We start from the raw sequence: 14,699 nt of genomic DNA, 5'->3' as shown, positions 1-14,699 counted from the left end.
AAGCCCACGGAGGGGTTGTGATATGAAAGGTCTCCCAGGTGGGTTGTTTTGTGAAAAAGAGCAAGGTTGGGGCAGAATCTAGGTTCCCACTTGTTTGTATTTGCATAAAGAAATCGTAGAACAATACCTAGAAATTGATTTTAAAAATGATGAATTGGAGGAAAGCGGAAAAGGGAAGGGAGTGGATGGAGACAAAGGGGAGAGCGAAGGAAAGGTGTTATCTGGCTGCTGAGTGGGAAACAGAGGCAGGGAGCCTGGTGAGGAGGCAAGTGGGGCAGTTCAAGGGTGGCAGGTCAGAGACACAGTGTCCTTTGGGGCTTTGCCACATCAGAGGGCTTGAAAATCAGTGTTCCCAAGGTACATCTGTGCTAGCCAGGGATGATGCTTAACCGACTGAGCCACCCAGGCACCCCCTGAGATATCCTATCTAAAGGGCAATACAGGGGCACCTGGTTGGCTCAGTCGGTTATGCATCTGGCTTTGGCCCAGACCTTGATCTCATGGTTCATGAGATTGAGCCCCATATTGGGCTTTCTGCTGTCAGTGCAGAGCCTGCTTCAGATCCTCTGTCCCCCACCCCCTGCCCCTCCTCTGCTCACACTCTTTCAAAAATAAAATGAACATTTAAAAATAATTAGATAGGACATCTCAGGAGTATGAGCAGTCACTAACACTGTAGTATGAGTTAGTCAACCTCTTCCTGACACTGAAGCATAGCAATCACCGCTATGGTTTATAGGAGCATTGTAGGGTAGGAGTTGAGTAGTTGGGCTCTGAAGTCAGGTGCAAGGGACTGAAGACCAGTGCCACTTTCCAGATGTGTGACCTTGGGCACATGATGGCACTAAACTTGGCCTCAGTTTCCTCATCTGTGAAGTCCCCATTTTCCAGATGAGGAAACTGGGAAGCTCAACACATGGGACACCCAGGACTTTAGAACCTAAGTTTTGAGCATAGACCACCTCCACAAAACGAGGAACCAAAAACAGGTTGTGAGAGGGAAGTTCAAAGGGTTCCGTGGGCCCCAGAGGATGTTCTGGGAGATGGGCCCGGGTGATCGGATGCCAGGAGGGATACCTCCATCTTCCACACATTCATTCTCTATGCATTTAGGTGGAGGAAGGGAGACACTGAAGCCTGAAGTCTGTCTGTGTAGGGACAGCAAGGCCACCTGAAGGGCTGGACAGGCAAGGTGTCCCTGCATTCCCCTCTTCTTCAGCCACGTCTTCTCTTCCTGCCAGAGCTCAGACCCCCTGGGATGGGTGCCTGAGCCTAGCTGGGCTGCTGTGTGGCACGGGGTAAGGACAGGGGCTGGGACCTCAAATCCAGTCAGTAGTAGAGGCAATATGTGAAGTGTGCTTTGCCCTGGGGGGGTGGGGGGTGGGGTGGGGGGTGGGCGGGGGCAGAGATCCCCTTGCTCTGGCCCTGGCCCACCCCGTATCCTGACTGTACACAGCCAGGACTACAGGTACAACTAGATCTGTTAAAATACTGAAATACTTCTAGTTTGGGTTAAATAGCTACCACAACTTCTGAGCCCTAGCCCCTCCCCTGTAACCCTTCAGGCCTCCCCCTGCTCCAGCCCAGGGGCCTCCCTGATCCAGCTCCAGGGGACTTGTACATCCTGATTAGCCGATGGCCCTGCCAATATTTGGTATCTTCCCCGGCTTAGCCTCAATGTCAGTCCCTCCACCCACAAGGTTCAGAGTCCTCCGATAAGGGTACCCGTTTCACACAAACTCCCATGCATCCTTCAAAGCCTTGCCTCAATGTCACTTTCTTCAGGAAGCCCCCTTAAATTGGTCTGTTCATGGCGTCTTGTGGTGATGTTGGGCACGTTTGGTTTTGCACGTCTCCCATGATGCAAGGACCACAGACCATCATTCCCACAGGAACCCTGAATGACACCTACTGGGGCCTTGCTGGCTTGTGCTGGGCCGACCAAGGCTGGTGGGGTGGGGGGGTGGGGAATGACAAGATGAGTCCCGGGGGGCAGGGGTGCAAGGTCAGCAGGGCCTGTTCTCATGCTCTCTGGCTGAGGCGTGAGCCTCCATCTGTCGGGCCAGCTGCGGGTGCTGGGACACGAGGAGACGCAGCGGGAGAGAGGGAGGTGTTGGGGGAGCTCGGGGAAGCCCAGTGATCAGGGAGAGGAAAAACAGGCACGCAGTGTTGTTATAGAACCATTACATACAACTTATAAACAAGCCAGGACGGTGTGGAGTGAAGGGGAGAAGGGAGGGGGCCGCAGAGGCGAGAAGGTCAGGGTGGTGCGGTCCGGGCCGGGCCCTGGAGGGGGCTCAGGCTGCTGTCACCAGAGGGGCTGGGCTGGCGGAGACCTGGCTGCTTGTGGAGGCCTCGAAGCTTCACCAGCAGCTCCTGGACGAAGTCCTGAGGACAGGGCAGGGGTCCTGAGAACATGGGGAGGGGTGGGGCCAACCCCACCCACCCAGCCCCCATTCCCTCTGACCTGGTCAGTGAGAGGGAGTAGGAGTAGTTAGGGAGGGGGACGAAAGGCAGAGACTGGGAAAGAGAGAGGGAGACACACAGAGAAAGACAGGGAGAGAAACAGAGAGAGTCGGAGAGAAACAGTGAGAGACACAGGGAGAGATAGAGACCCAGAAACTGGGACCAAGACAGAGACAGAGACAGATGCAGAGGGAGAGACGAAAGGACAGAGAAGAAATAGCCACAGAGAGACATCAAGAGGTTTCTCAGGCCAAGAGATCACCAGGAAGGTCCCCAGGGACAGAGGCCTTCGCTCCAGGGCAGACAGACACACAATGACGTTTGTCCCTCAGGCAGCCCAGAGCCATTTAGAGAAACATGAATATTTTTCCCTTTTAAAGCAGGGAAGGAAGTGGGAGGGGTTGGGCCGCTCAGCTTCAGGGCCTGCAGGGATGGGAGGGCCCCAGAGGTGGGGAAGGGAGAAGCAGCCCAGGGAGGGGAGTAGGGGATACCCGGAGAGAGGCTGAGCCCAAAGACTGGAGGCCCCAAGGAGAGAACAGCAGAGGAAAGGCAGAAACCGGAGACAGATGGGGAGCGTCTCAGTGGGGAGGAGATAATGGGGCCCCAGTGGCAGATGGGGAGAGAGGAGCCAGGGTGAGGAAGACAAAGACACCACTGGAGATGAGAAAAGGGCTGAGCGACACAGAGGGCTCCCCAGAGTTCCCTCTGACGACCCTGGGCAAGACAGCGCCTTCCCTCCTCCCCAGGGACCCCCTTTTCCCCCAGGATGCAGGGGGCCAGAACAGGGCCTGCCGCGTGGGAGGGCAAACTCACCTCTGTGGGGTTCTTGCACGACTTCAGGAGTCCCTAAACACCCCAGCCCCCCGAAAAAAAAGAGAAAATAGTAAATGGCTAGCACCTAATCCCCTCCAGCCCCTTCTTTCCCAACAAAGCCCCGAGGCAACAAGACAAAAGGAAGTCAGACTCTAGGGTGGACTTCCCATCTGGTTTCAAGAGAGGAACATGGCCCAAGGGTCTTACGGAGCAAGGAGGGGCAGAGGGGGCGTGGTGGAGGGCGTTAGGGTAGAGTCCAGAAACTCGCACCGTGACCAGCTCTGAATCCAGAAAGGGCCAGAAGGTCACACAGTACTTCCTGTCTCTGGGAGAGCACAGGTCCTGACAGCAAGGTCAGAGCAGTCAGACTGCTTGGCCTTGACTCCCAGCTCCGCTCTTTCTGAGCTGGGGCCCTGAGCAAGTGATTAAATCTCTCTGGGCCTCATTTTCCTCATCTGGAAAATGGGAGATAATTATAGTGATAATAACAAAACGGAGATGATAAACCCTTGACAGGGTTTGTGAGGATAAAATGAGTTAAGTGCAAAACAACTGGAACAGTGCCTGGCACATACTAAGTGCTCAATAAACCTGGTAACTATTGCTGGGGCGGCAGCTTTCCCCCCCCACCCCACCCCCACCTACCTGGATCTTCCGGCTTCTCTCCTCTTCACTCTCTAATTCCAACAATTCATCAATGTTGACCTCATCAGGCATGTCTGCCTCCTAAGGCAGGGAGGGAGGGGTGGTCAGGGTCCCTTTTCCTGTCCCTCCCTCGCCTTTGTCCAGGGCTCTGGAGAAGCCCCACCAGCCCCAGGGCCCAGCTGGCGTGTTCTGGAGCAACAATGTGGCAGTCAGGGACAGCACCGCCAAGGCGGGACATCTGGGTGTTGGGGGGGGGGGAGGGGGAGGGGTGACAGATGGGTTGACAGAGGCCAAGGGGCCTGTACCAGCTCAGATGCCTGGGCCCCAGGGCCCAGAGAGCCTTGGGGCTGGCACAGGTCTCTCCTCTTGGCCCCAGTTCCCATAGTGGGAAACAGGCCTGGTCGAGTCTTGGAATGTCAGATTCTGGGATTTAGGAGAGGGGCTGGCTCTGCCCTTTCAAGGAAAAGTCTAAGCACTAGGTGTGGGGGAGGGGAGCAGGCAGGCCAGAGCCTCCTGCTGGGGGGCAGCCCCTTGCCCAAGAGGACAGCAAGGGTGGGTAGGGATCAGGGCAGCCCCCAGGGTCAATAGTGTGCCCTGGTCAGTCCAGAGAGGTGGCCACCAAAGCCCCCCAGAGTGGACGGGCGGGATGAGCCACGAGCCCAACTGTAAGCAGCCACGAGGGGGATTTCTAGTATAGCCTCTTGGGGCAAAGAGCCAAATGCAGGCTCATTATCCCTGTGGGGGACAGAATCCAGCTGTCAAAGCAAGAGATCCCTGAGGCTACAGATTTTTTCCTCCCCCACCCAAAGTGCTTCTGACTTCACTGTGGACCTCAGGGCTGGCTGGTCCTGGGTTTGTGTGCGGAGAAGGGGCAAAGGCAGGGAGAGTCTAGAAGTGTGTCACACAGCCTGCGCGAGGCTCTGCGTGTGAGCCAGAGCCCGATGCCAAGGGGCTGGGGCCAGCCCAAGAGGCAGAGGTGTGCGGCCTCGTGTGTGTGTGTGTGTGTGTGTGTGTGTATTGCACGGGGGCCTATGGTCCCGTGACTGGGAGGCGTGTGGCTCTGGCTTAGCTGTGTCATCGTCAATGTGTCATGGCAGCTATAGCGCCCACTGTCTGAGGATGTCACCTACCACTGGCAACTGGACTTCTCTGTCCACTTCCAGGAGCCTACCCGCATGTCAGAACAAAAGGACCCCACGTCACCGTGAGGGGCCATGGCTCCTTCCGCCTCCAAGCCGTGCTGAGGAGCATTTGTGCGTCCTGCCGGTACAGCGACACAACCATCAGGTCCCCGTGACTGCGTTTTTGTGTTGCACAGTGTTGACTTCAAGCAGAGACTCCAGCCCAGCGTGTGAAATGTCTGTCTGCGGCCTCTGCATCAACACCTCAGGCGGTAGCTTCGGCCCCGGGTGCCCACGGACAGGACGGCGGTAATTTCTGCCGTCGGGCATCTGTTTCTACCTGTGTCGCTTGTGTGGTTTTCTGTCCGGGTGTAGCGGTCATTCCTGTGATTTTATGTCTGTGAGTGGCTGTCGCATCTGCCATTGTGTTTGCCACGTGGTTATTGGTTTTGCTTTTAGGAGAAAATGGGTGGCTGTTAGTTGAACCATTTGGTGTCCCGGGGTAGGTGAAGCTGGGACCGTCTGTGAATTGCTACACTGTGTATCTATGAAGAGCTGTAACCGGAGCCCTTTTGTGTGGTTGTTGTTGTAACTGTGTGTCTGCATGGGGCTGTGGCCTGTGCTAGGACGCCTGTGGGTGCCTGGAATTACGGCACACGTTGATCTGTAGGTGACGACAGCGAGTGTCCTTGAGAGTCTGTACGTCTGTACCTGGCTGTTGCTTCTGTTGCTGTGTCTGCTAGTGGCTCTAACTTGTCACTGTGCACGTCTGTAAATGCTGTTGCTTCCTTTGCTGTGCGTCTCCTCGTCTTAGTATCTTCCCCGTCACCATATCTATGTTTGGCTTTAAGACCTCCTCCTCCCCCAACTTTTCTCCAGATATGGCCGCTCAGGCTCTGCAACTTTGCCTCCTCACCCCCCGTGTGCTCAATCACTGGCCTTCCCCAGGTGTTTGGACACATCTCTGGAGACCCAAGTGTGTGTCCGTGTCCACAAGCATAGTGCCATGGAGGGGAGACACTAGGGCCAAGGAGTCCCATGAGTGCCTGGTCCCGTGCGTGCGTTCTTTTGTGTGACCGAGGCCAGCACAAGCAACCGGAGACCCGAAGGGCGTAGAGTGTGCGGGCCCGGGGTCTGTGGGTCCCTCCCCCCACCCCTCCATACCCCTCCCTGCCTCACCCTGCCGCGGTACAGCTCCTCCAAGCGCCCGTCGATCCACTTCTCCACGTCCAGCCGCCGCTGCAGCTCCCGCCGGTCATACTTGACGGTGACACGCGCGTGACGTTTCTGCAGCCCCCCGGGGCTTCCCCCCGGCCCGCGGGCCCGCGACGGAGACTGCAGCTTGCTCAGCACCCGCTTGCCCAGCCGCTGAGCTGCCATCGCGGTCCTGGCCCCGGCCCCCGCGCAGCACTGTGCGCTTTCGCCAGGCGCCCAGGGGGCCTCTTACGGGCCGGGGCGGGGCCGGCCGGGGGCGGGGGCTCGGGCTCGCCCGGGGGCCAGCTCCGCCCCAGGCGCCCGGACCTCAGTTTCCCCGCCTGCAGCGCAGGGACTGGTCTCTGCACCGAGTAAAGCCCGCAGCCGTGCACGGTCTAGGTATGGGCGCGATCCCGGAGTCCCAGGCCGGGGCCCGGCGACTGGGGCTCCAGCGGCTGGGGCTCCGGGGAGGGGGGGGGGGGGGGGGGGGGCGGGTCCTGGGACAGGCTCTTGGGGACCCGGCCTTTCTGCGCCCCCTGGCGATTGCAAGGGACGGTGCAGGAGCCCGCGTGCCATCTTTCTCTGCAAGGGAAAATGGAACTACAGTACTCACAGCACATCATTTGTTCGTTATTTCAATTATTCCTTCACCCACGCAGCCTTTCGTTCATTTATTCACTCATTCTATTCAACAAGTGTGTATTCATTTGACATCATGTCGTCTGTTAGCTTCTCTCTCATATCAGGCTCCCTAAGCCCGATAGCATCCAGATGGGTAATAACCACTCAAGTTATTACCAGGCCCCTCCCCAACACCCTTCCCTACGGGTTTCTTGGTGACCTGTGCACAGGGAGAGGGCACCTGCTCCCTTCAGTCCTCTCAACTTAATATATATATATATATATATATATATATATATATATATATATATGCAAAATCTCAGTAGGATACACACAGGCACGTGCGCGCGCGCGCACACACACACACACACACACACACACACACACACACACCAGGCACTGTTCTAGGCACTAGAGATAGAGAACAGAAGACAAGCCCAGTCCTCAGGGACTTGATATCCTCGTGGTGGAGACAGGCTGTAAATACAATAAGTAAGCACGATTATACAGCTTATTAGAATATGACAAGTTCTATGAAGGAATACGAAGCAGAAAAGGGGAAATGGAATGAGGGCGGGGTTGCAATTTTAACAAGGGCGATCACAGGAGTCCGTTACTTCACCAATATTCCCACTTCTTTTTTTAAATTAAAAAAAATGTTTATTTATTTTTGAGAATGAGAAAGAGAGCATGAGTGGGAGAGGGGCAGTGAGAGGGGGAGTAACAGAGGACCTGAGGTGAGTTCTGTGCTGACAGCAGAGAGCCCAATGCAGGGCTTGAACTCATGAACCATGAGATCATGACCTGAGCTGAAGTCGGATGCTCGACCAACTGAGCCACCCAGGCGCCCCACCAGTATTCCCACTTCTTTTAAAGTTTTTTTATCAAGTTTATTTATTTATTTTGAGAGAGAGAGTGCACAAGCAGGTAAGGGGCAGAGAGAAGGAGAGAGAGAATCCCAAGCAGGCTCCACACCATCAATGCAGAGCCTGATGTGGGGCTTGAACTCATGAACCATGAGATCATGACCTGAGCCGAGATCAAGTAGGAAGCTTGACTGAGTCACCCAGGCACCCCCAGTATTCCCACTTTTAATTTTAAGCAGCAAAAATGATACTTTAAAACTTAAGTTTGGCCATGCCCCATCCCTGCTTAAAACTATCCATAAGTAGGCAATGGTTCCTTAGCTATGACACCAAAAGCATAAGCAACAAGAGAAAAAATAGATGAACTGGACATCATCAAAATTTAAAAGTTTCGTGTTTTAGAGGACATAATCAAGAAAGTGAAGAGACAACCCACAGAATGGGGAAAAAATGGAAATCATATTTCTGATAAGGTACTTGTATCTCAAAAAATTTTTAATGTTTATTTTTTGAGAGAAGGGGGGGGAGGGGCAGAGAGAGAGGGAGACACAGAATCTGAAGCAGGCTCCAGGCTCTGAGCTGTCAGCACAGAGCCCGAAGTGAGGCTAGAACCCACTAACGGTGAGATCATGACCTGAGGCGAAGTTGGATCCTCAGCTGAATGAGCCGCCCAGGGGCCCCTGACTTGTGTGTAAAATAAAGAAGTGGGGGGGCACCTGGCTGGCTCAGTCAGTGGAGTGAATGACTGTTGATCTCGGGGTTGTGAGTTTGGGCCCCATGTTCAGTGCAGAGATTACTAAAAAACAAAATCTTTAAGGGGCCCTGGGGGGCTCTGTTGGTCGAGCATCCCACTCTTGATTTCAGCTCGGGTCATGATCTCACAGTTCGTGAGTTGGAGCCTCATATTGGGTTCTGTGCTGACGGCTCAGAGCCCGTTTGGGATTCTCCCTCTCTCCCTCTCTCACTGCTCCTCCCCACCTCTAAATAAATAAATACATAAATACATACATACATAAATACATAAATACATAAATAGGAAATACCAAGTGTTGGCAAAGATGCAGAGAAATCAGAACCTTCATACGCTGATGATGGGAATGTAAAATAGTGCAGCCACTTTGGAAAACAGTCTGGCAGTTCCTCAAAAGGCAAAACTCAAGAGTTACTGTATGACTGAGCAATTCTACTCCTAGGACTATACCAGAGAACTGAAAGCATATGTTCACACAAAAACTTGTACGGGAATGTTCATAGCAGCATTGTTCATAATAGCCAAAAGGTGGAAACAATATAGCCCATCAACTGATGAATGGATAAGTAAAATGTGGTACATCCATACAATGGACTGTTATTTGGCAATAAAAAGAAATTAAGTACTAGGGTGCCTGGATGGCTGCGGTCACTTGAGCATCTGACTTCTGATTTCGACTCAGCTCATGATCTCTTAGTTTGTGAGATTGAACCCCACATCTGGCTTAGTGCTGACAGCACAGAGCCTGCATGGGATTCGCTCTCTCTCTCTGCCCCTCCCCATGCTCTCTCTTGTGTGCTTTCTCAAAATACGTAAATAAATAAACATTTTAAAAAAAGAAATTAAGTACTGACACATGCTAGAGCATAGATGAACCTTCAAAACATGCTAAGTGAGGGACACCTGGGTGGCTCAGTCGGCTAAGTATCCGACTTCGGTTCAGGTCATGATCTCACATTCGTGGGTTTGAGTCCCATATAAGGCTCTGTGCTGACAGCTCAAGAGCCTGGAGCCTGCTTCAGATTCTGTGTCTCCCTCTCTCTCTGCCCCTCCTCTGCTCGCACTGTCTCCCTCTCTCCCTCTCAAAAATAAACATTAAAAAAAAAAAAATGCTAAGTGAGAGAGACTAGATTCAAAAGGCCACATGTTGTATAATTATCTGTAATGTCTAGAATAGGTAAATCTACAGACAGAAATTAGATTGGTGGTTGCCCGGGGATGAGAGAATTGTGGGGAAGGGGAGCGACTGCTGCCGAATATAGGGTCTCTTTTGAGGATGATGCTATTTTCTCAATTGATTGTAGGGTTGGTTGCATAACTTTATTAACACACTAAAACCCTTGAATTGTACATTTTAAAAGGGTAAATTGTATGGTATGTGGCTTATATCCCAATAAAGCTGTTATATTAAAAAACAAAGAACTCTCCATAGCTCCCCATTGTCCTGAGGCATTCAAAGCTCTGCCAAGCATGGGGTGTCTCTCTGAATCAGATGGGGGTCCCCAATGTGGGGCAAGGATCAGGTGGAAGCCAGTGGCTCAGAGGTGAAAGGATTCACCTGAAGCAGAACAAAGGCGACAGAAGTTTATTGAATAGGCCCCAAGGGAGCAGGGGTCAGGACAACAGAGGGGAGGCTATCTGCGAGGAGGCAGTGGGTGGGGGCGTATTTAAAGTGAGAAGGTGAGGAGGTATGGGGACATGTGGAATTTTCTCTTTCTTAGTAACTGTGCCTGGTTGTCAGGAGCCCATTGGTCAGGTAGGGCCTACGGGTATTTTGAGGTGGGTCTCCCGATGGGCCCTTCTGTATTCAGCCAGGTGGTCGCTGTGGGCCCTTTGGCCTTGATCAAGTTTCCATTGCTGGAACCTGTTGTTTAAAAGCAGCCTCTATAAAGTGTGGTCCCATCTCACACCTTTGCCCTAACAGTTCCTTCCATCAGGGAAGCTCTTCCTGAGCGTGATATCAGCAGGGTTCATTCCTTCATCTCCCTCAAATGTCATCTGTGCAGTAGGGTCTTGTCTGACACCCCATCTTATATTGTAACTCCTGTGCCCCCTCACCTGGCTCTGTTTTATCCATAATGTTACATTTTAGCATTGTATACAATGTACTCGTTTTATTTATTGTCTGTTTTGCAACTGCTGTGCCAAAGGGCAATAGGTGTGGTCTACCAGAGTACAGGCAGAAAGGGGGTGCACTGTCCGCAGAGAATTTAAAAAATAAATGAAAACTGGCCAAAAGTTGGCCCAGTTTTTATTACACCATGCGCTGACAACTTCTAAGCAGTAGAATAAAGCAATAGAAATAATCCTCCAAAATAATCCAAAAATCTTTCATTGGTTTACTTGTAAACAATTGACACAATTACTGTTGAGTTTTAATAAAAGGCTTCCTGTTATTTTTATTACTGTATACTTTAGTAAACATTGTATTCGTAATAGTTTTCTATTGTTACATAATAAACTACCACCAACTTTGTAGCTTAAAACTTATTGTTTTGTGGTTTCTGTGGATCCAGGCCAAGCATGGTTTAGGGGGGCCCTCTGCTCCACCGTCTCACTGAGCTATAATCCAGGTGCCAGCCAGGGCTGCTGTCTCATCGGAGGCTCAACTGCGGAAAGATCTGCTTCCAATTGCTTGACCTAATAAGGATGAGGTCTTCATTTTCTTGCTGGTTATCAGTTTGGGCTGCTCTCTGCTCCTAGAGGTGAAGTCCTTGCCATGTAACTTTCTCCATAGGTCCTCTTACTATGTGGCAGCTAATTTGTTTCAAAGCCAGCAAAAGAGAGTCTCTCTCTCCAGTCCACTAAGAAGGAGTCTTGGGGAAAAAAAAAAAAAAAAAGAAGGAGTCTTGGGGTGCCTGGGTGTCTCAGTCGGTTAAGTGTCCGACTTTGTCTCTTTGGGAATCCTCTGTCTCCCTCCCCCACTTTCAAAAAAAAAAAAAAATTTAAAAAAGGAGTTTTACATAATATAATCATGAACTTCCTTTGCCATATTCTATTGAGAAGAAGCGAATCCCAGGTCCTGCTCACCCTTGAGGGGAAGGGGGTTATACAGCCCATGAGTATGGGGACTACCCAACATCTGTTTGCTACAAAGTTCTAGAGAAGTTAATGTAGAGAATTCCCAGGGTGACTGCTGGCTCAGTCAGTAGAACATGTGGACTCTTGACCTCAGGGTCATGAGTTCAAGCCCCACAATGGGGGTAGAGATTACTTACTTACTAAATAAATAAATAAATAAAGTTAAAAATAATTTTAAAAATAATTTAAAAATATAGAGAGGGGCGCCTGGGTGGCTTAGTCGGTTAAGCGGCCGACTTCGGCTCAGGTCATGATCTCACGGTCCGTGAGTTCGAGCCCCGCGTCGGGCTCTGTGCTGACAGCTCAGAGCCTGGAGCCTGTTTCAGATTCTGTGTCTCCCTCTCTCTGACCCTCCCCCGTTCATGCTCTGTCTCTCTCTGTCTCAAAAATAAATAAACGTTAAAAAAAAAAAATTAAAAAAATATATATAGAGAGAGAGAACTCCCAGGTATACAGTTGACCTCTGCCATATGAAGATTCAGGTTCATTTTGATAGTAAGTTCATAACAATTTGGTATCATTTGGGCTTGTACAGTTTGAGTCTCCAATCTCTGTGATTCTACATAATCTTTCATTTAAGTGATAATAGATTAGAAACTAAAATGATAGCACAATGATTGTAAAGATGAAGAAATTATTCTGTCATTCTACATATTCTTTTGAAATTTTTGTTTAAAATAGTGAATCGGTATGAACTGCAAAATGCAGTATTTTTATTTGGTAAGTGAAAATTTTCATTCATAAATGAAATATTTTCCTGAATTGAGTAATATCTTTGAAATTGAAATTTATTCATTTTCAATTGTTAATTTTAAAACTAGAGAACATATAAAACGGTGATTCTTACATGATTCTTACTGAAATAATTTTCTGGTAGTGAGGAAGAGGTATAAAAAATTATCCATGGGGCGCCTGGGTGGCTCAGTCGGTTAAGCATCTGACTTCGGCTCAGGTCATGATCTAGTGGTTTATGGGCTTGAGACCCCTTGTTGGGCTCTCTGCTGTCAGCATGGGGCTTGGAGCCCGCTTTGGACTCTGTGTCTCCCTCTCTCTCTCCCGCTCACTCTTTCTCTCTTTCAAAAATAAATATTTAAAAAATTGTTTCAAAAGTTATCCACTCCAGGTGTCAAATATGCTAGTTCCACCACTGTTACCAACATTACAAAGTGAGTTTCACCATGGCAGGAATTTTACTTTGTTCACTCTTGTATCTTCTCCAGCATTTACAGCAGTACCCGGCTCATGGTCGGTGGTCAGTGAATATGCTGAATGAACAGACAGATGCCTGAATGAATGGATGAATGAACCTGTGACTCCTCTCCAGCCTCAACTCTCACCATAGTCCTGTCTTCCAGCTCAAGCTCTGCCTTAGTGGGATGGGATGGGGGTCGGGGATTTGGGTGCTAGAGAGACCTTTGTCCTCACAGATTCTTGACCCTGGGTGCTAGGACCTCACTGCGAGATTAAAGAAGATGGTGGGCCAAGAATTTTTTGTTTTTAAGTTTATTTATTTTGAGAGAGAGAGCTCACACATGAGCAGGGAGGGGCAGAGAAAGAGGGAAAGAGAGAGAATCCCAAGCAGGCTCTGAGCTGTCAGCGCAGAACCCGATATGGGGCTCCAACCCACAAACCATGAGATCATGACCTGAGCTGAAATCAAGAGTTGGATGCTTAACCGACTGAGCCACCCAGGTGCCCCTAATTTATTTATTTTATTTTATTTATTATTTTAAAAAAAATTTTTTTTAACGTTTATTTTTGAGACAGAGAGAGACAGAGCATGAATGGGGGAGGGTCAGAGAGAGAGGGAGACACAGAATCGGAAGCAGGCTCCAGGCTCTGAGCCATCAGCCCAGAGCCCAATGCGGGGCTCGAACTCACGGACCGCAAGATCGAGACCTGAGCTGAAGTCGGACGCTTAACCGACTGAGCCACCCAGGCGCCCCTATTTGTTTATTTGAGAGAGAGAGAGAGAGAGAGAGAGAATGAACTGCACTGTAAGTGCAGAGCCCCATGTGGGGCTTGAACCTATGAACCAAAAGATCATGATCTGAGCAGAAATCAAGAGTCAGACGCTTAACTAACTGAACCAGCCAGGTGCCCCCCAACAAATTTTTTTAAAATAAAGATAGGGGCACCTGGGTGGCTCAGTCCCTTAAGCGACTGACTTCGGCTCAGGTCATGATCTCTTAGCTTGTGAGTTCCAGCCTGGCGTGGAGCTCGGTGCTGACAGCTTAGAGCCTGGAGCCTGCTTCAGATTCTGTCTCTGGCTCTCTTTGCCCCTCCCCTGCGCTCTCTCTCTCTCTCTAACACAAATAAACATTAAAAAAAAAAAAATACAGTAAAGAAAATAGTGGGGGCGCCTGGCGGGCTCAGTCAATAGAGCCTGGAACGCTTGATCTTGGGGTTGTGAGTTCGAGCCCCAGGTTGGGTAAAATTACTTAAAATCTTTAGAAAAAAATGCACAAAACTGCTTAAGGTAAACACCATTTTGATAACCTAATTAAGGCTCTCCACATATTATTATGACAGGAGGGAGGCTGAATAGTGGGAGTAGCCCTGTATCCCTTAAGGCACTGTTGTCTTTCTTGCCTCAGGACTTTTGCGTTCGCTGTTCCTGTTGCTTGCAATGTGGAATGTTCGTCCGTCAGCCCTTCTTATCCTTCAAGGGTTCATTATCAAAGCTGCCTTTTCACTTCCACCGCCCCAGTCCCTGATCTTTCAGTCTGCGCTTCCCCGTCACTCCCCCACTCTAATCGCTCCCCCACCCTATACTTCTGTCTTCACTACTCTCGGCTGTTCCAGTCTGGTGAGGAAGGGGCCAGTCTGACGTGGTCACTGTTGGATTTCCAGTAACGCGCCAAGTAGGCGCTCAGTGACCGCTGGCATGTAGAAAGGAGTAAATTCCTCGCCCTCAAAGGGGGGCTGAAACGAGGCGGGCTTCCAAGCCTGGAACCACAGGTTCTGCACCCTCTCCTCCCACCCCGAGGCCCAGCCCAGGAGCGAGGGTACTCGGACGTCACCAAACCTCGGAGCAGGTAACAGGAGCCTCGGGGCTCAGCAGGTTTGCGTTTCCTCACCTGCTAGGTCCTACCCCCGGCGGAGCCGACGCAAGCCCCGCCCCTTTCCCCCAATCCTGGG

The 14,699-nt window shown here is 50.8% G+C and overlaps 1 protein-coding gene across 1 annotated transcript; it reads right to left on the bottom strand.

The window, feature by feature from the left end:
- Positions 1–2,167: 2,167 nt before the first annotated feature.
- On the bottom strand, positions 2,168–6,664 carry PPP1R14A (protein phosphatase 1 regulatory inhibitor subunit 14A). The gene is made up of 4 exons (XM_060650976.2): positions 6,225–6,664; positions 3,925–4,005; positions 3,280–3,312; positions 2,168–2,388 (listed from the first exon to the last, which is right to left on the bottom strand). The coding sequence occupies exons 1-4, from the start codon at positions 6,423–6,425 to the stop codon at positions 2,260–2,262; spliced, it is 444 nt and encodes a 147-aa protein (XP_060506959.2). The 5' UTR covers positions 6,426–6,664; the 3' UTR covers positions 2,168–2,259.
- Positions 6,665–14,699: the final 8,035 nt, after the last annotated feature.

This window comes from Panthera onca, chromosome E2 (assembly GCF_046562875.1).
Source record: "Panthera onca isolate mPanOnc1 chromosome E2, mPanOnc1 haplotype 2, whole genome shotgun sequence".
Classification (NCBI taxonomy): domain Eukaryota; kingdom Metazoa; phylum Chordata; class Mammalia; order Carnivora; family Felidae; genus Panthera; species Panthera onca.
Note: the sequence above shows the minus strand (reverse complement) of the source record. Positions and strands in the feature narration are given on the sequence as shown.